The sequence below is a fragment of the Diceros bicornis genome, chromosome 6 (genome assembly GCF_020826845.1).
Source record: "Diceros bicornis minor isolate mBicDic1 chromosome 6, mDicBic1.mat.cur, whole genome shotgun sequence".
Lineage (NCBI taxonomy): Eukaryota > Metazoa > Chordata > Mammalia > Perissodactyla > Rhinocerotidae > Diceros > Diceros bicornis.
This window is the reverse complement of record NC_080745.1, coordinates 13,854,218-13,875,840: the sequence shown is the minus strand read 5'-3', so window position 1 is coordinate 13,875,840 and position 21,623 is coordinate 13,854,218. Positions and strand designations below refer to the sequence as shown.

The following is a 21,623-nucleotide window of genomic DNA, read 5'->3' as shown; positions in this document are numbered from 1 at the left end:
AAAGAACCAGGGGTAACAAACGCTACAGAGAAGAGAACAAGTCAGAAAGAGCAGCCATGCAGAGAGAAAACCAAAATGATAAAAAAGATGTGGAAGAACAACCTGGAGAGAGAAAGGCAAAACGACATCAACACAAAACGACAATAATAATGTGAAACAGGGAAACGCACGTCACTGTGTGTGCACATATGCACCTGGAAAAGGGACCGAAAGGCAAGATGTTGAAGGTTTCCCTGAATGATGGGATCACAGATTTCCTTCTGTATAATTTTCAGTGTTTTCAAAATTTTCAACGAATGAGCCATTTATTTTCTGTGGTAGAACAATGTAAGGGTGTGTGTGTGTGTGTGCCCGTGTGGGTTTTACAAGAATGTACGAGAGACACATTTATCAGAATATACAACGAGAAGTGACGTCAGCATCATGGCGGAGTGAGCTTTCCCGTGAACTGTTCCCCCGACAAGATACAACAAAAGCAACAGTCACAGACCAACAACGGAATCCCAAAGAGTGAAAACCTAGAGCGGAGGGATCCACACTGCCGCACATCTGAGAGCGGAACGTGCTGGGCCCCCAGAGGAAGTGGGGAGAGCTAAGGAGAACTCCGCTCCCTCCCCATCAGATCAGCGATCCCGGTCCGCGTGGCTCCCAGAGAGGGGGGAGGGGCGGCCCTCGGCGGGGAAACCGTGGCTCTTCGGACTCTCTCAGCCAGTGGGAAACTCCCGCACAGAGGACTCAGAGGAGCCACAGGGCTACCATCAACATCTGAGCACCCCAGAGAGCGGATAAAGAGGGGCAAACGAGAAGCCTCCCACGTCAGGGACCCAGAGGGCAAAAGAGAGAGCTCCCCCCTCCCCGCAACCCGGACTCTGCAGCTCAACCGACCAGATCTAGCTATCCGAGGCAGACCTGATCAAACAATTGGACCCGTGGATCGCAGCGGGGGAAAAAAAACAAAAAACAAAACTGCGGATCGCAGCAGAAAAACCGGGGCAGAGCGCAGGGGGCTTAGACTACACAGCCCTTTACCACCAGACAGTGGCGGCAGGTGGAAATTGCAACCAGAGACTTCCAGGATGAGGAAAAACAAAACCAACACAGGAACCACAATGCAAAAATATATGAAATCACCAGACCAGAAACAAAATGACAAGCACCCAGAAATCAACCCCGAAGACACAGAAATCCATAAACTAAATGACAGAGATTTCAAAATAGCTATCATAAAAACACTCAACGAAATACGAGACAACACAGACAAACAATTCAATGAGATTAGGAGTTTCTTCACAAAAGAGATCGAAATCATAAAGAAAAACCAATCAGTGCTGATGGAGATGAAGAACACAATGGAGGAGATAAAGGAGAATCTGGAATCTTTAAAGAACAGAGCTGACAATATGGAGGAAAGAATTAATACTTTAGAGGATAGGAATACAGATATACTCCAGATGGAAGAGGAGAGAGAACTAAGACTAAAAAGAAATGAAGAAAAACTCCGAGAAATATCTGACTCTATTAGAAAATGTAACATAAGAATTATAGGTATTCCTGAGGGAGAGGAGAGGGAAAGAGGAACAGAGAGCCTATTCAAGGAAATAATAGCTGAGAATTTCCCAAATCTGGGGAAGGAGCAGGAAATACCAGTAAGCGAAGCCAACAGGACACCTATATATATTAACAGACAAAGGACTTCACCACGACACCTAGTGGTAAGGCTAGCCAGGGTCAACGACAAAGAAACAATATTAAGGGCAGCTAGACAAAAACAAAAAATAACGTACAAAGGAACTCCCATCAGGCTCTCAGCAGATTTCTCAACAGAAACTTTTCAGGCTAGAAGAGACTGGAATGATATATTCAAAATACTGAAAGACAAAAACTTTCAGCCAAGAATACTCTATCCAGCAAAAATATCCTTCAAATATGATGGAGAAATAGTAACTCTCCCAGATAAACAAAAGCTAAGGGAGTTCATGGCCACGAGACCTCCACTACAAGAAATACTCAAGAAGGCCCTCAGGCCTGAAAAAAAGAAGAGAAAGGGAACACAAAGCTTGGAGGAAGGAGAAAAGTAGGTAGACAAAATCAGAGAAATAGTAGATCTTTACCGGAATAGGTTAGCAACCACTTAAATACTAAACTCAAAGATCAAAGGAAGAAATTCACCAAAAATAAATTTAACCTCATCACTGTAAACACACAGCCACAACACAAGATAGAATAAGGTATAACAAGAACAACTTAGAAGGGGAAGAGGAAAGTGACTGAATTGACTTAGTATAAGGAAATAGGAGGCTATCAGATAATGGACTATCTCATACACAAGATTTTTTGCCCAAACCTCAAGGTAACCACTAAACAAATAATCAAAGCAAAACCACATATGATAAACAAAGAGAAAACTAGAAGAATCATAAGACAGAACAACCAAACTGAATTGGCAGTCCAAAACAAATGGGACAAGAAACAAAGGAAATGCAAAAGAACCAGAAAATAAGTGACAAAACAGCAACATTAAGCCCTCATATATCAATAATTACCTTAAATGTAAATGGATTGAACTCTCCAATCAAAAGATACAGAGTGGCAGGATGGATTAAAAAGCAAGACCCAACAATATGTTGCCTTCAGGAAACACATCTTAGCACTAAAGACAAGCACAGGCTCAGAGTGAAAGGATGGAAGACAATACTCCAAGCTAATGGCAAACAAAAGAAAGCAGGTGTTGCCATACTCATATCAGACAAAGTAGACTTCAAGATAAAACAGGTTAAGAAAGACAAAGAAGGGAAATATATAATGATAAAAGGGACACTACATCAAGAAGACATATCACTTATAAATATATATGCACCCAACATAGGAGCACCAATGTACATAAAGCAACTATTAACAAACCTAAAAGGAGAAATCAACAACAACACAATAATAGTAGGGGATCTTAACACCCCACTTACAGCAATGGATAGATCACCCAGACAAACAGTCAATAAAGAAATATTAGACTTAAATGAAAAACTGGACGAGATGAACCTAGTAGACATATACAGAGCACTCCATCCAAAAACAGCTGACTTCTCAAGCGCGTATGGAACATTCTCTAGGATAGACCATATGTTGGGAAACAAAGCAAGCCTCAATAAATTTAAGAAGATTGAAATCATAACAAGCATCTTTTCAGACCATAATGCTATGAAACTGGAAATGAACCATGAAAAAAAAACTGGGAAAGTGACAAAAATGTGGAGATTAAACAACATGCTACTGAACAACCAATGGATCATTGATGAAATTAAAGGAGAAATCAAAAACTATCTGGAAACAAACGAAAATGATAACATGCCATATCAAACCATATGGGATGCAGCAAAAGCGGTCCTGAGAGGGAAACTCATAGCGATACAAGCCCACCTTAACAAACAAGAAAAAGCCCTAATAGGCAACCTTAAATTACACCTAGCAGAACTAGAAAAAGAAGAACAAACAAAGCCCAAAGCCAGCAGAAGGAGAGAAATAATAAAAATCAGAGCAGAAATAAATGAAATTGAGACCAAAAAAACAGTAGAAAGGATTAATGAAACAAAGAGTTGGTTCTTCGAGAAGTTAAACAAAATCGACAAACCCTTAGCCAGGCTTACTAAGAAAAAAAGAGAAAAGGCTCAAGTAAATAAAATTAGAAATGAAAGAGGAGAAATTACAATGGATACCATGGAAATACAGAGGATTATAAGAGAATACTATGAGAAATTATATGCCAACAAATTGGACAATCTAGAAGAAATGGATAAATTCTTAGACTTATACAACCTCCCAAAATTGAACCAAGAAGAAATGGAGACTCTGAATAGACCAATAACAAGTAAAGAGATTGAAATAGTAATCAAAAACCTCCCAGAATATACAACGAAAAAAAGTCCACCTTTTCTGACTTCTCAACCACATGAGTTCTCCCAAATTCTGATGGTTCTTTGGCACTCTCAACCTTCTTATCCACAGGTTTCACTCCAAATTGTGCCTCCTTCTCTTCTTTATCGCTGAACAGCAAAGGTGGTACCTCAGGGACGGTCTCTTTTTTCTGCCAAAAGAAGAGTAAATGACATCCTTAAAAACAAGCAGTGTGCCTGACTAGCATGGCAACGTATGAACAAGGTGAAACCACAGTCCTCTTTAGGGCATTAGCTAAATATTGTGGTGGGAGATACAGGACAGGATAGTGAAGGGGGCACAAACAGGGAGAAGCAATAGACACTGCTACCTCAGACTTGCAGACACGGCACTTTCCAGTTTCTACCACCATATCGTCTGCATCTGTCTCTTTGCGTCTGTTAACTTCACAGACACTGCCATCGCTTAGATCTGTACCTCTGCCACCCAGACAACTACTAGTCTCTCTTCTCTGCCTCCCTCCTCTTACATTTCAGCCACACGACATCATCCAGAGCTTTCTTGCTAAAATAAAATACTCACCAGATTAGTTCATCTCCCACCCCAAACTTGCACTATTGGCACTAGGCAAAGGCTAAACATGATAATCAACCAACACCACCTTATTCATCTGCACCTCATCAATCCTTACCATTCCTTAAACCTACTGTAAACTTTCACACTTTCATGCTTACTCCTAGCGTGTCTAAGAGCACATCCTCATCTTTCAAGCAAAGCCCAGCTCAGATGTCGCCCATGAAGGCTTTCCTGTTCTCTTCACTAAGTATCAGCTGCTTTGCTGATGAGAATATCATTTCTATCTCTACCTAGCCCTTACTTTACTTTCTCCCTAATTTCCATTAACAGCTATCACACATCTGTTTGTCCTTTCATTTGAAAGGATCATATAGTACATTTCCATAGCCAGTCATAGTGTTTTACACCAAGTAGGCAGTTAACACAAGTTTGCGGGCACTCTGCCCCCCTCTCATCTGTTCCTTACCTGGGAGGCAGGGATTTCAGAGATTAGGACACTGAGATTACGTGAGTTGTCTAGAGTTATTGACATCCTTGGATCAAGTGACTTACCAAAAATTCTTCAGAAGGAACTATTAACCCTATCAAACTAACTGGACTAGATGATATGAGCAAGTAAGCTTGGAAACAATATCTAAATCAAGGTAGGAAGACAGATTTGGGAAAGTAAAGAAGAATATTACTAACAATGATAGAAAAAATTAGGAATGAAGTAAGAAGAATAGGGTACAGAGAATTTTAGTTATTGTTAGGAGAGGTCCTTAAAATGCATAATGATTTGAACTTGAAATAAAAAGACTGGAAACCCACCAAAGAGATTCAGTAGAAATAAGGCAGAACTGAAGTGATTAAAAGAGAATACTTTTGTGGAATATGCTGGACTCACTAAAAATTACATATAATTTCGATGCAACTTGATCATGGCAAAAAATGAGACTTAAGTATGGCAAAACATATTCTCCCTTCATATGACTAAGGTCCTTAAACCAAGGCAACTGTCACCCAAACTACTGGTTCTAAATCTTCCTCAAGATAAAAGTCTAAAGATAAGCAGACTCTCCTTCATCACAAAATTAATTTTCTTAATAGGTTTACAAGTGAGTCATATTTAACTTCCTTTAAAATATTCTAGGATCTTTAAACAAAAAATATTTTTTATATCTGTTGTCTGAAGGTGATTATATTTCACATATAGCAAAAATCATACATGCAGGTTGTTCTACTTAACATGTGCATCTTTGACCTTTTTTTCTTATTTAGCAATCATAATTATTACAGGTTGAAAGAAGTTTTACATTTCCAGAACCTTCAAAATTCATTAGATTATTGCCCATTTACCCAAGGTAGAAGTTATTATTTATAATTTACAAAAGAAAAGCCACTCAGATCTCCTGACTCTTTTACCCATGGAGCCACTAGATGTCCTCTTTAAGGAGATGCAAGTACAGGTGATTCAAAGAAAGGATTATGAGCACCTCAGAAGCAGCAGCAAGGAGACCCAGAACCCAGGGAAGGCAGCATGCTCCCCCACTGCAGAAAGCTTCTAGCACAAGCTGTGCACCCCACTTAATGCGAATGGGGTAAGGAAGGAGTCCCTAAATCATTAACTGGCTTGTGCCTGGTCTGGGAAGCTTTCGTAGGACAAGTTAACATTTGTACTATGTCTGAAAGTATGAAGAATATTTCCAAAGACACAACAACCTCCTCTGGAGTATTCTGGGACAAGATGAGTCACATGGCAAGTGAGGGTGGAAAAGAAGAGTCCACATGGTAAGCTCAGCTAAGGCATTTTGACAAGGGGATGACAGGACTGGGTTGTCTTTAAGAAGAGAACTAGGGCAACAGCAAGGAGAGCAGATGAAGGCAAGGAGCATTCACAGAGAGGCCAGATAAGAAATTATCTCAATAGTCAAGGCTAAAAATGATAAGGCAGTAGGGATGGGAAGAAACCTCTCTAACAAACTGGCAGGAACAGTGATGATTACTCCATCAAAAGAGTAATAGTCATATATGTCACATACTGTGGAATACTATACAGTGGTGAAAAAGAGCAAGGTGGAGCTTATGGAAATGAAAAGCATGTTGCAGAACAAAAAGTATGCATAAAAATGTATAAAATGATTTTATTCAAATAAAAAAAAAACACATGTGAATGCCTAGAAACAGGCCTGAAAGGACTGACAACACATAGCCAATAATGATTACATCTAGGGAGGAGCACGGAATGGGGACTTTGTATTTGCTAAGCATTTCTTAAACCTTTTTAAAGAAGGCATCCACGTATCACTGTGTAATTTAAAATAAACTTTAAACAAAAAATATTTAAGAGGTTTGGAAGGGGAACCAAGTATCAGCCTCTAGAAAAGAGGAAGATCCAGGCTCCTTTATTGCTCCTTTACTCCTTCACTATACCCCCCAAAGAGAAGCAATGTCCCAGGGATGTGCAGGCATCAGGGATCTGGTCACCCATCACCATGGTGGGAGGGACAGGGTCTTCTTCCTCAAGCCCGGGTGGAGGAGCTGCCATTTTGCATTCTGTGGCTGCTCCCACATAGGAGGAGTCCTGGGGGGGTCATCCCTTCTTCCCTGTCTTGCATATCTTTCTGCCTCTAACACATGCCAAACTGAAGTGGTCTGCAGTTGGGGCTGAAGGCCCTCACAGCAGGTTGCAAGTTGGCTTGATTCTTAGCCTTTTAGGCTAACTCAGCTCAGGTAAAGGAGATCTCCATGGGGTCTAGCCTCAGAAGTTCTACATCTCGCTCTGGGACTGTCAGCAATTGCCAGTTGGCAATAAAATACTACTTGGCCTCACTTTTCTATATGCACATATTCACATATACGCACTCAGGGAATGTGCTGGGGAGGGATGAATGACAGGCCAAAAACAGGATCCCAGCATGCCTAGGTTCCCTGGACAAATATTACATAACGCCATTCTCCTCTCATTCTTTAATATTCCTTCTTCATCTAACATCAAGATTGGCTAAATTTTTTAACTTAGATGACTGTGGTAGTGACGCCATTTAGAGGTAATCACTTGAAGGGCATTTAGACCAGGGAGCCACTGATGGGCTAATTTTATCACATACTTTAATTTTTAAAAAATTTTTAACTGTATTAAAATACACAACATAAAATTTACCATTTTAACCATTTCTAAGTGTATAGTTCAATGGTGTTAAGAATATTCATTGTAGGGGCCGGCCAGGCGGTGCAGCGGTTAAGTGTGCGTGCTCACGCTTCGACGGCCCGGGGTTCGCAGGTTCGGATCCCAGGCACGCACCAATGCACCGCTTGTCAAGCCATGCTGTGGCGGCGTCCCATATAAAGTAGAGGAAGATGGGCATGGACGTTAGCTCAGGGCCAGTCACCCTCAGCAAAAAGAGGAAGATAGGCATCGGATGTCAGCTCAGGGCTAGTCTTCCTCACAAAAAACAAAACAAAGGAATATTCATTTTTGTGCAACCAATCTCCATAATTTTTTCATCTTGTAAAACTGAAACTGTACCCATTAAACAACTCCCCATTTCCCCCTCCACCCCCAGCCTCTGACAACCACCATTCTACTCTCTGTCTCTATGAATTTGACTACTCCACATACCTCATGTAAGTGAAATCATATAGTATTTGTCCTTTTGTATCTGGCTTATTTCACTCAGTATAATGTCCTCAAGGTTCATTTGTGTTGTAGCCTGTGTCAGAACTTCCTTCCTTTTTACTGACTGGCTATTAATATAAACCAGCACCAAAGTATTAGTATTTGAAACATGCTCCTAAAAGGAATAATTTGTGCTTTAAATGACCTGGTCAAATGTTAGAAGAATTCCATGCCACTGGGCTAAGCCTGGCAATTCCTCCAGGAGAACTGCGCTCTCCCTGAGACTCCGGAGACCTACACCTGACAGTGAATGGGCTGCATGACATGGAGGAGTCCTTTTATCCAGGCTTTGCACATGTGCCTCATCTGTAAAATACCACTAACCAGAAGTTCTCTATCTAAAACTAGGCAAACGAGTTTTTCCATGAGACTCAGCCTCCAAGATCGGGTTTTAGGAGCTTATTCAGGGAAGGATCACCACTCATGTAACATAACCTCAAAGGATATTTACTGGGCCTAAGGAGTTAAGAATACCGTTGTTGCAGGAGGAACAGACGTGGGAGGAGAGCCAAAGAGAGAGCTTCCACTATCAACATCATCTTCAAAGAGGAGTGACACTCTCTGGGTCTTCTTTTGGCTATACAAACAAACAAAAGGTCAAATTAAGGGTAAATGTGATTAAAAAGAAACATAACATTCTTTCTAGGTCATACCTGTAGTAACCCACCCACTAGGAAAACGCCCGAGCCACCTGTTGACTTTACACAGTTACACCCTGTTTTCTTAAAACAAGAAAAACCTTTGAAGGAGGTGCAATTTGTGTCTAGCAAATCCCCAGCTTTGCCCCTCACCCTTACATGGAAGAGTCCGGGGCCCTCCTCATCTTGAACCTTTCCAGTGACTTCACATTCAGTGTAGTTAGCTGTGCCAAGGCACACAACACTCTTAGCATTCACAAACATAGCATCCTCTATCACTACTTCCTACGGCAGAGGAAGAACCAGAGAGCACGGATGCCTTTTCCAGAATGGTCAGGAAGGCAACTGTCAAGAGATCACAGGACCAGGGCCTGCTTCAGGCTGTGACCTGTGGCCTGGTGCCTCCTTGGCCACCTAAACCCTGTCTTTCCAGGCACCTCTGTGCCCTTCCAAGCCTTCTCTTCAAACCCCAAACCCATCCCATTCCACCCGCTCCACACAAAGTCTCTAACAACCTGGAGAAAGCAGAGCTCATTTTCACTGTTCACCACAACACGATTCACCCATTTCCTCCCCCATGGTGGGCAACCACAGCCAAAATGTAGCGACAGCTCTCCTCACCCACCTCTAGCCTGTCTTCACCCACCTCCTCACCGAGGATTCTGCCCTGGCCCCTAAAGAGAAAGTGGTCAATAAATGTCTGCCAGAACAAATACTGATCAGGACCTTTTAAGTAACAGAAATAAGAAAGTGGAGAAACACAGGGAGGCTCAGCACTGGGCATGGGGAGTCCGGAATAGAAACTGTTCCAGCTACTGCAGGGTCAAGTTCTGGCTTTTACTACGTAATAAGGAATCATCCAACTAGCACACGAGGGAATTATCAAAGTAATGAAAACTTTAAACTCAATTTTACCTAGATAAAAATAATACTAATAAGTCATTTCAGTAAACTGCTCACCATATCCATATACTTACATTAGAACATAACTGACATATACATCAGTTAAGTATATGTATCACAATCTTTTTTGTAAGTTTAATTATTAACAAGGCACTATCTACGTAGCTTACTCATTAGTTTCATATTGATGTCTGCTTACATCTTAAAAAAACAACTTAAGGATTACCGACTAGAGAACACAACTAACCAAGCAGTTGAGTGCACTTACACTGGACACATACATACACTAAAGGACAGTTAAAAATTAAGTCCACACCTTGAAGAAGTTATAAAAGCAGAGAGCCAATTCATAATGACACAGTAAGGTAATATACAATATGCCTTTAGAGATATATACCAATAAAAATTTACACAAATTGTAACCAAAATATCTGACTACTAGGTGATGAATGATCACAAAGTATTAAGAAAATAACTAGGGGCCGGCCCCGTGGCTTATCGGTTAAGTGCGCGCGCTCCGCTACTCGCGGCCCGGGTTCGGATCCCGGGCGTGAACAGATGCACCGCTTCTCCGGCCATGCTGAGGCGCCGTCCCACATACAGCAACTAGAAGGATGTGCAACTATGACATACAACTATCTACTGGGGCTTTTGGGAGAAAAAAAAAAAAAGGAGGAGGATTGGCAATAGATGTTAGCTCAGGGCCGGTCTTTCTCAGCAAAAAGAGGAGGATTGGCATGAATGTTAGCTCAGGGCTGATCTTCCTCACAAAAAAAAGAAAAAAAGAAAAAGAAAAGAACTATATCAGATGCCTAAAGAATACCAGAAACCTCATTAAGCAGCTACAGCAGGAGAAAATCTAAGCATAATTTTCTGAACGGGTAATTAAAAAATGAACAAAAATACAAACCAACCCACAAAAAACATCTGCTGACAGATTCTGAAGGTAAGCTAGAGAAAAGCTAGTTCGCTCTCTGGACACAGCCACAACAGAAAACGACAGAAACCTTAATCTTGGCCCTCGTTTCACACTGCTGCTCGTTAAATCCTCCCAGGGAGATCTGTCCTCAGAAGAAAATAAGCTGCCCAGCGAGCTGGAGTACTTCTCATTATAAGTGATAGGTTAAGCATTTTGATTTATTTAAAAGGTACAGGCATCAGAAAACATTAAGATGACCATAGAGTTTATGGCCTAAACCAGGACACTTCTGAGAGTGAAAGGGAGAATTGTTAATAAACATGCTGGAGTGTCAGGCACCACCCGGGCCGTCCAGCCAAGCCAGGACGTTTGAGTGCCCTGCTTACAAGGCAGTGTTTCACAACTTCGCTAGGGTCACAAAGCTGCTTTCTTTTCTCAGAGCAGTGCTGAGATACAATTTACACATCATAAAATTTATAGTGTACAATTTGCTGGTTTTTAGGATGTTCACAGAGTTATGCACCTATCATCATAATCTAAGTTAACAATACTTCCATCAACCCAAAATGAACCTCTATACCTGTTAACAGCCACTCCCAATTCTCCTTTCCCCTCAGCCCCAGGTGAACACTAATTTACTTTCTGTTTCTATGGATTTATCTATTCTGGCCATAATATACAAATGGAACACACACGTGCTCTTCTGTGACTGGCTTCTTTCAACTAGCACAATATGTTCAAGGTTCATCCACATTATAGCATATATCACTACTTTATTCTTTCTTATTGCTGAATAACAGTCCATCGTGTGGATATACCACATTTTGTTTATCCTTTCATCAGCTGATGGACTTTCGGGTTGTTTCTATTTTTTGGCTATTAACGAATAATGCCTCGATGAACATTCACATGCAAGTTTTTGTGTGGACATGTTTTATTTCTCAAGCATAAACCTACAAGTGAAATTAAGTCATACGGTGACTCCATATTTAACATTTTATAAGGAACTGCTAGACTGTTTTACAAAGTCGCTGCAGCATTTTACATTCCCACCAGCAATGTCTGAGGGTTCCAATTCCCCTACACCCTCTCCTACACTTGTTATTGTCTGTAAAAGCTTTTTTTGATAATCTGATGAAAGCTATAAATTATTTCCTCAGACAAATGCCCATACACAAAATTTTATAGACAATTTCAAGACCAACTGGAGATGGAATGAGTCTGGAGCAGGGAAAACCTTACTGAAAACTAGGTATTGCGTGCAGTTGGTACTGGGACCTACACATAAGACATGTTTCCGAATCTCTAAACCTGTGACCATGCTTGCGTGGTAGGGGGCAAAGAGAGGGGTGCACGTGTAAACAGATAATTTCTATACAACGCGGAAAATGCTCGAGTGCAACAGAGCCACAGAAGAGGGGCATATAGAGACGGAGCCATTTTTGCTCTAGACTCTGACCCTATTTCCAATCTCTCTCATCTGTTTGGGTTAGGGAAGGTTTCTTAAAACAGAGGACCTAGAGCGAGTTTTGAAAGAAGCTGGTCAGGTAAGAAAGGAAGAAAAGCATCCCAAGAGAGAGCGAGCAATAAAAATGAATGAAGGAAATGTTATTTCTCCTGCACCTGTGATGATAAACAGTAACATTTACCGTTACATTTAGGTGCTTACAACGTAACAGCTATTGTGCTAAGCATTTCACATTTGGATTTCATTTAATCCTCTCAATGATTGTATGGAAGAAGTCCTAATATTATTTTTGTTTAACAGACGAGGAAACTCAGGCCCAGAGAGCTTAAGTAACTTGCCCAAGGTTATTCAGAGAAGAACTGGCAGGGCCAGAATTTATTATCAGGCATTGGGATTCCAGAGCCTATATTCTTAACCAGAAGCCAAAGATACATCTACTGAAGTAACAGGGTCCTAAAGTAGAAATGATGACATTTGAAGAGATCACAACATTGCGAAACAGAAATATGAGGTACTTTTTAATCTATCAGACCAAAATTAAAGCTTAACCACACCAACGCATAGGATTTACATGTCTAATCAACTGCCTCTTGATGCTACTACCATTTAGTTGAATTTCAATTTAAGACTCTCTAGAGAAAAACATTTGCTGAGAAGTTACTGGAATCCACAGCTAATGTGGCAGCACATTACAACACCAACCACAGCCCACGCTCACTCTACATATCCTGCCAGCTTTAGTCCAAGTATTATCAATGTGCAGGACCACCTAGGTGAGCTAAGGGTTACCAGCAACTGTGTGATACAGCACAGTTCTGTAGAGAACCACCCTCCTAACAGGATATTTTTCAATGCTAAGCAGACTTCTATCCAAACGACAAACTTAAGTCACTGACCTTGACCAAACTTTACCTTCCTTAGGGTACCCCAGAGGAAAGACAAAAAAGACAACAAACTCTACTTCAACGCCTAACAAAGAAAAACAATACTTTAAGATTTAAAAAAAAAAAAGGTAGAAGAAATTAGGTAGGGATCCACAAAGAAAACCATTTCCCAGTATTGGAAGAGAATACCTTGCAAGCGGAAATCAAAGACATTCTCATTTGTGTGACTACTAGGTCATGAATGATTAGCATGTCACCTCCAGTAACTGACATCTCACACATCAAATACCTTTACTTGTTACCACAGACACCGACTGAATGATTTCTTACAATGACTGTCTCACCTGTCCTTGGCAATAGCAAACAGATCATCTTCATCGTCCTCCTCAAAGAGGCTGGTCTTTTTCACAGCCTTGGCGTCCTGGTCCTGGGTGGTCCCAGAGTCCCTAAGTTCTCCTTTAGACCTCCTGTCAGATGCTGAGTTGGTCTGTGAATCAGTAATATTCCACTGGTCCTTAAAATATAAAATACATATTAAAATCCAGTGGCAATTTAGATTAAGGAACCTGAGAAGTAAAATAAAGTTTACATTCGTTAAAGTAAGTTGTATTTAAAGTAAGTGTATCACTCTTGAAGAAAGCTCATGTCCAAGGCATTTCTTTGAATTCAGATCTAGACAGCTGGGTTCTTTGACCTCACAGACCTTCTCATGACTTCCTCCTCCACTGCCTGCCACGATGTTTCTCCTCTCTATGGTTCTGCTCTGTGTTAGGACAAAGGAACTCGTCTACTTTAGAGGATCAAAATTAATCAGAGAGGAGGATGAGAAGGAAGAGGAATGTTTTTAAAAATATCAAGTACTCTCAACTTTGGAGGAAAACGATATTTTAATTTAAAAATCCCAAAGCAAGCTGGGAAAAAATGTATAAAAACCTCATGCAATGCACATGTAAACAAGGCACAATGAAAGCTGCTAGCGACCCTTTTACACAAAAGTCTGACACTGGTCTTTAGAAAGCATTTAAGGAAACCCCACCTAGCTATGCTCACCCTTTCAAATCAAGGAGCTCCTGAGCCCTTGCTTAAGTGGTCCTTTGGTCTCTAGAGTTTAGAGCTTCGCAAACCGAAGTGGGGTCCACAAGCAGCAGCATCTGTTATGCAAAATCTCAGGTTCTACCCCAGACTTTTTGAATCAGAATCTGCATTTGTAACGGGACGCCCAGGTGATCTCGTCACACGTTATGGTTTAAGAGGTGCTCCTCTAGAGCAGCGACACTCAACAGTGACTACACACTAGAATTCCCAAAAGAACTTTAGAAAATTCCAGTGACAGGCCATACCCCAAACCAATTAATTCACACTCTCCAGCGGTGGAATCTGGTATCAGTACTCTTTAAAGTTCTCCAGGTGATTCCAATGGGCAGCCGAGGTTCAGAGTCACTGTTCTAGAACCCTAGTTATCTGTACTCTGCACGTACTGTTGCTCCTAGCTTTGGCTAATATTTTTATTTTCCCTGAACTACTATAATACTATGGCAGGAAAAATTCCACTGATGGTTGGCCATTACTATAGGGAGAACAACCACTAACAATGCTAAAAAAAAAAAAAACAGAAAAAGGGGGGAAATCCATCATAACTTTATATTTGAGTAGAAAAACAAATTATGTTGTGTCATTTTAAGCTGCCATCAATAAAAAACATTAACATACCTACAATTTATCTACCCATGTCATACCCTCATAGCTTACCTACAATGTTAAAATAAAGAAGAGCAATTATAATAATACAGGAACATTTTAATTCTTAGGATTTTTAATTTCATTATATTTAAAGTCTTTTCCTGTACAGCTAAATCTGAACAGTAGCTACACTATATTCACTACTGCCTTGTCATATGTATCTAGATAGCAAATGCATATATTGTTAAGACTCCTACAAAAAAGGAGTTAAACATGCATAGGATGCTCCTACCATGTCTAGCTATAGTTCTTGATTAGTGAAACAGAGTGATCATTTAACAAGAAAATAACGCCTAATTCATTTGAATTAGCAGATATTACAATTTGAGGGCCATACTTATTTTATTCCTAATCATTTTGAAAAGATTAATCTTTAAGTTAATATATCACACTAAATATCTTTCTTCAAGAAAAGAAAGATAGTCTTGTGAACATAGACTTTGGTGCCTGAACCAAAGGTAGAGACAGATATAAAGTAGGTAGACAAAGAAATAGGTGGAGAAAGAAAATGTTTAGGACAGCCATAACTCTTAAATCCGATCCAACATTGACTCTTCTCTAGGAGAAACCTACCTCCTCATCACTGCTGAACAACAACGTAGAGGCTTTCTTTTTGGACGGCTGAGAGGGTTTTGCTTTCTCTTGGCTCTGAGTCAGTAGAGATGATGTCTGCTTCTTAGCAGCTGTAGCCCCAAAAAGATTATCCTAGGAAACAAATGGCAGAAGAGTATGACAACTTCATACATATAAAACAAAAAACTGAAGACATTCTCTCACGTCAAATTATTACAGAATAGTCTCTAGTCAGGTACAGAACATATATAACACCTTTGGGGAAAAAAAACCCACATGCCAGTAAATTCCACTTCTCTCTTATTTATAACCCTACAACAACAGTCTATAATCTTCTCTAACTGTATTGTCCATCCAGAGAAGGGAAACAGATACCACGGAACTCTGGGACTCTCAGAACTCGAAGGCGGAACACTTGAGAGGGAGCAGGAGGTGGGTAAAGTGAGGACAAGGTCACAGAAATAGGAGGAAACCTGGCCCCACCCAGTCCTCCTGTGAGCTAGGCCTCTGTGCCCATTAAAAAGGGTAGACAGCCTGCAATCAGCACGAGCAATTGCGTGACAGCAGTTCAGCCCCCTGCAGCAGCCAGCAACTTGCGTCTTTCTTTTTATGAATTAGAAACTGGAGCAATGGATTAAAGAAGAGAAACAGGGAGCGTTCTCCACTCTCTTGCCGTTATAAAAGACACACACCTGGGACAAAGGGAAGGAATGACTTCTGTTTCTGGTTAATTTTAAAGAGAAAATACAGGGGCTGGCCCGGTGGCATAGTGGTTAAGTTTGCACACTCCACTTTGGTGGCCCGGGGCTCGCGGGTTCAGGTCCCAGGCGTGGACCGACACATGGCTTGCCAAGCCATGCTGTGGCGGTGTCCCATATAAAGTAGAGGAAGATGGGCACGGATGTTAGCCCAGGGCCAATCTTCCTCAGTGAAAAGAAGAGGACTGGCAACAGATGTTAGCTCAGGGCTAATCTTCCTCACAAAAAAAAAAAGAGAGAGAGACAATACAAACTTAATAGTTCACTAAATAAAATCAATGGCTACTAAAGAGCTGATTCTTATAGATTCAACGGCATTTGTATATTTTTGTGTAGTCAAGCCCTCCAGAAGTACCTATTAAGGTACTTTCATTAAGGTAAGAGGAACAAAATCATCAGAAGGCCTAAGCCCAACTTAGACAGAAAAACACTTTTAACAATATACTAGAGCAGCAGAACAGTCCTGATACGTAAAGATTTGATAAAGGGAGCCTTTACAGAAAACGTGGGAAGGTAGAAAAACCTATGATAACAATAATACTAAATACTAAATAATGATACTAATAATGGGGATACTAAAGACTCACATTTACTATGCACTATGTGCCAAGCACTGTGCCAAGAGCTGTACATTAGTTGTTTCAGCTGTCACAATGACCCTAAATATTATTGAGCCATCTGAGATTCAGAAAGGTTAAGCTACTTGCCCAAGGTCCCTGAATGTAAGTAGTGGAGCTGGGACGTGAATGCAGGAGGCTGATGCCAAAGCCCATGAGCATGGGCACTGTGCAGCACGGCATAAGGGTTAAGGCTTGATTTGTCTTTCCTCTTACTCCTTTCCTCCACTTTGCCCTCTCATCCAAGGTGCCCTCTCATCCAAGGGAAGGAAGGCAAGGTGACACATGGCTGCCTTCTCCTCTCCACTCCCACTTTATCCAAGACATTCTTGTAGATCACTGGTTATAACAAAGATCCACCCTCTAAAAAGTATTTCTTAAAGGCATATTTTTAAAATGAAGTCTACAAAGCCTTCCATAAGAGCTGGGTCAAGAATCTAACGTCCTGCTCATTGTACAGCTAAGAGAATTGTACAGCTAAGAGAACTTAAGAAAGGAGTCACTGAAATAAAAACCAAAATATTTTTGTTATATAGCCTCAGATAGTTCGACTGCTTCCGTATCACCTCGTTCTATGTATGAGCCTCTGACTACAAAGCTACATCAGCAATGGTTTTCTCCTAATTGAAAACTTGATTATCTCGTGTTAGAGTAAAAATGGTTACCTCTTCATCTTCATCATCGAAAAGTGAAAGTGACGTGGGGAGTTTGCTAGGCTGGAGAGATGCATCTTTTGGCTTACTCACGTTTTGAGAAGAAAACAAATCCTGTTGGATCAAGATTAAAGTTCCCGGTTAACAATACATACCAGTTTTTAAAGTATGAGTTAGATATAAGACAGTAAAGACTATGACATGATAGCTGCCACGCGTCTAGGTCTCTTTGTCAGAGGGAAGCTGGCTGAGACGGTCCTTGAGGAACACGCATCCGAGTTTGTCATGGCTGTGTACAGCACAAACCCCTGAGCGCGAGAAGGAAGAGAACTCATGGAACTCCAGGTGGCCTCACTGGAACCCAGAGGTTCCTGCACTCCCACTTGGATGACTTCAGGCAGGGGGAAATTTTCCAATCAATCTCCTATCATGCCAAAAAAAATAAGAACGACTTCTTTTGTCCAAAGATTCAGAGAGATTAAACAGATTCAATAATGAAAACAGAGGCTAAATTCCTGAATTATTGGATCTACGACTGTTTTATTTAGTAACACTCCTCTCTCCTCTTATAAGAGTATGCTATTATTTCTTTTAAATAAATACAAATTCAATTTTTATTTTAAAATGTTTGGTATTCTACTTGAACTACAGCTAGGAGATGCTGCAAACTAGAGAAAGATCTGGTAGACTCCGAAGAAATTTTTAAAATGCTATCCAATGTCAGCCTACAATGCAAAGAAAGATCTGCAAATTGAGCTGCATGAATCAGAAACATAAACTAGGACAACTATGCCCTTGGGAAGAGAAACTTCAATACAGAACAGCCAGACAACTAAATAGGACGAGAACATAGTTTCTAAGACCTCTCTGGAAAAAATTGTTTTTTATTACGGATTCAATGTCTACTCCTCAAATATACACCTAATGAGCTCACTAACTGAGAAGAGCTCTTAGCCCAGTGGTTTTCACCTGGGCCCCATGGAGCTCCACAGGTCTGTTTAGGTAGACGGGGCCACACAAGGGAAGCTTCAGGTTTCCTAAAATGCCTACCTGCATTTTATGTATTGGCAAGATTTCACCTAAGGAAAGGGCCCTGTTGCTTAAAAAAAAAAAGGTAAACCAAAACAAAGAACAAAAACAAAGTTAACATTATGGTTTTGGACCCTTGACTAATATCTTCCTTACTGTTGGAAAAAAAAGCTTTTCCATTACTTCAAACATGTCCCCAAAATAATTTCACAGGGTAAGCTTTAGCTCCACACTTGCGAGAGAGAGGCAGGAGTAAAGAATCAATCCTTCTGGTCCTTTCTCTCCTAGACTGCACTGTTTTACTTTTCCTTGCCTAAGCACCCTGACAGTATCCAATAAAAACAATCCATGATGATGCACATGGGACAAAGCCTTTGGTGGTGGTTTTAAAACCTGACTGCAAATTCTTTTATACTCCTACCATCAAGAAGTGGAGTCTAGGGGCCAGCCCTGGAGCCTAGTGGTTAAGTTCAGCACACTCTGCTTCAGAGGCCCAGGTTTGGCTCCTGAGTGCGGACCTACACCACTCACTGGCGGCCATGCTGTGGCAGCGACTCATACTAAAAAGAGAGAAAGATTAGCACAGATGTTAGCTCAGGGTGAATCTTCCTCAGCAAAAAAAAAAGGAGGAGGAGTCGGTGTCCCCCGCCCTTGAACCTGGGCAGGCATTTGAGACTGCCTCAACCAAGAGGATGCAGCAGAAGTGACAACGCTGACTTCCGAGGCTAGGTTACAAAAAACAATACAGCCTCTGTGCAGCTCTCTGGGGAATCTCCCACTGAAGCCCTGGGCCACCACGTAAGAAGTGCAGCTTCCCTGAGGCTGCCAAGGTGGAAGACCACATGGTGCAGGGGGATGCCCCAAGAGCCCCTGCTCTTTGAGTCTTTCCTGCCCAGACACCAGACACATAAATGAGATGTGTCTCAGCCTGGTCACCTTCAGACTGGAACCACATGAGAAACCCTAAGTGAAAAGTGCCTACCTGAGCCCAGTCAACTTCTAGATTAAGAGGTAATAAAACATATTGGGGGGGCAGCCCGGTGGCGTAGGGGTTAAGGTCGCCCACTCCACTGCGGCAGCCCGGGGTTCACCAGTTTGGATCCTGGGTGCGGACCTCTGCTCCGCTCATCAAGCCATGCTGAGGCAGTGTACTACACAGAGCAACTATAAGGATGCATAACTATGACATACAACTATCTACTGGGGCTTTGGGGAGAAAAAAGGAGGAAGATTGGCAACAGATGTTAGCTCAGGGCCAATCTTCCTCAAAAAGAAAAACAAAAAAACAAAAAACCCCACTTCAAAAAAAAAAATATTGGTGTTCTAAGCCACTAAGTTTTGGAGTGATTAGTTTCATAGCAATAAGTAACTGGAACACCTGTTAGGTCATTGAAATTGCTCACATTTGGTTTTTCATGTAGTCAACAACCATTTGATGGCTTACCAAGTGCCAATGGCTAGTCGCAGTGATAGGGATATCAGTACGGAATAAAATGCTCTGCCCTCATAGAGCACATTCTAGCTGGGAACAGAGACAATGAACAAGTAGACAAGAAATGTCACATGGCAATATACACTGTGAAGAACAATACAACAGGAGTAGGGGCTAAGGAGTGCAGTGTGGTGTGTGCTGGCAGGCTGGCTACCATGCAAAGGGTCGTCAGGGGATGCCTCACAGAGAACTGGAAAAAGTGAGGGAGCAAGCCATCCAGATTATGGGAAGAGCATTCCCAGGGGGGCAAGAGCCAGTGCAAAAACCACAAAGTGCAGATGTACTTGATGATAGGAAGAGAGGGAGTGTAGGATAAGACCAGAGTTTGAGGCCCCATCATGCTGTCCTCACGGGTCAGGGGCTTGGCTTAACTGGACTTTGGTTAATTCTTATCTTCTGTACACTGGCCATCAATGAAATATAAGCCTCAAAGGTTTTATTTACATCAATGGTAATCGATCTACTTCCAGAGAGTTGTATGTTCATCCTGACTGTGAGTGCAAAGTCAGCAGAGAGCTTAACACAGTGTTGACAATTTCTTGAAATTACATGTAAATTTCTGCTATGTCCACATATTTTTCTGTGAAGGAGATTTATTACTGCCCATTACATTTTCATATAAGTCTCTGATCCCCTAAATGCCTAGCCTAAAATTAGTTCTAAAAGGACTTAGGCCCATGAGAGTCAGAAACAGCAGCGATGCTTCTGAGAGCTGGTACTGCTCCATGGGAAAGTGCTTCCAGAGGACTGAGGCTGTCTGCAAACCAGTGCCAGCCCACAAACTACTACCAGACATAAGATAACAGGCTATGCCAGAACATGAATCACTTCATCACTAGGCCCATATTTAGTAAGACTACTGAAAACAAGGAAGCAGTGAGTTGATTTCCATTCTGGTACAAGCACCTCATCACACTGTCAATCAACAAATAGCCTAAAATTTGAGCATTCTAAAATGAAATACTCTCTCTCTTCCTCCAGGAAATGCATCGGGCTCAAAACCAACAGTGAAAAGTATTGTACACATATTGCTTTCTAAAGACTATGTGTTCCTAAGATATTACTGTCAAAGAAAGAACTAAGTCTTGTAATAAATAAGTCTTGTATCTCTCAATAAAAAGTCTTGTATCTCTACTGAGATAATCCTGACTCCGAAATAGTTTCTAATGTCATATCCACATACTAATTTCCCAGAACTAAGAAAAATAACTCCTTACCTCAGAGTCCTCCTCATCCGAAAATAAACCTTTTTGAGTCTTTTTATCTGACAAGGGCTTCAGATTTTTGCTGGAAGGTAGGGTAACCTTAGTTGGAAAAAAAATAATAATTAAGAGTTAAACCAGATACCTGGAAACGAGGGTTTATTCAATCATTCATTCAGAAAATATACTGAGTTTCTGCTAGGAGAAGGCGTCAGGGGATTAAAGACGCCATGGACCTAGGACATGTATCAGGTTCGTACAAAGAATTAACACAAAAGGAGAAGTATCATGAGAAAGAATTTAAAAATCGGTGTAAGTTAGGAAAGGGGATAAAACAGTTCCTTGATAAAGCAAGTTTCTCAGGATAGCAAGGCCTAGACACAGGAGACAGTACAAGAAAGGACGTTATAGGCAGAGCAAACTGCATGAGAAAAGCAAGATAAAGTAGGGGACACATCTCGTGGATCAGAGAGTACAACGGACCGCCCACATCACACAGTGCACAAATGGAACGTGTACAGCAGGAGCCAGTGTAGGAGGGTGGGCACCTTAGGAGCCTGCAGGGTTCTGAGTGCTGGGACCCAGCTGGTCGGCAGCAGGAAGGTCAGGGTTTCATAGTGAGGAC

General features: G+C 41.3%; 1 protein-coding gene across 5 annotated transcripts in view; it reads right to left on the bottom strand.

Moving 5' to 3' along the window:
* LOC131406958 (WASH complex subunit 2A-like) overlaps positions 1–21,623 on the bottom strand; it is a 56,522-nt gene that overhangs the window by 11,748 nt on the left and 23,151 nt on the right. For all 5 annotated transcript variants that reach the window (XM_058542874.1, XM_058542876.1, XM_058542878.1 and 2 more), the window contains exons 17-22: positions 21,014–21,100; positions 17,288–17,389; positions 15,248–15,379; positions 13,279–13,448; positions 8,597–8,699; positions 3,923–4,078 (exon numbers count right to left, since the gene is read on the bottom strand). In XM_058542874.1, the coding sequence (XP_058398857.1) occupies positions 3,923–4,078; positions 8,597–8,699; positions 13,279–13,448; positions 15,248–15,379; positions 17,288–17,389; positions 21,014–21,100 (750 nt within the window). The remainder of the gene's footprint in view (positions 1–3,922; positions 4,079–8,596; positions 8,700–13,278; positions 13,449–15,247; positions 15,380–17,287; positions 17,390–21,013; positions 21,101–21,623) is intronic.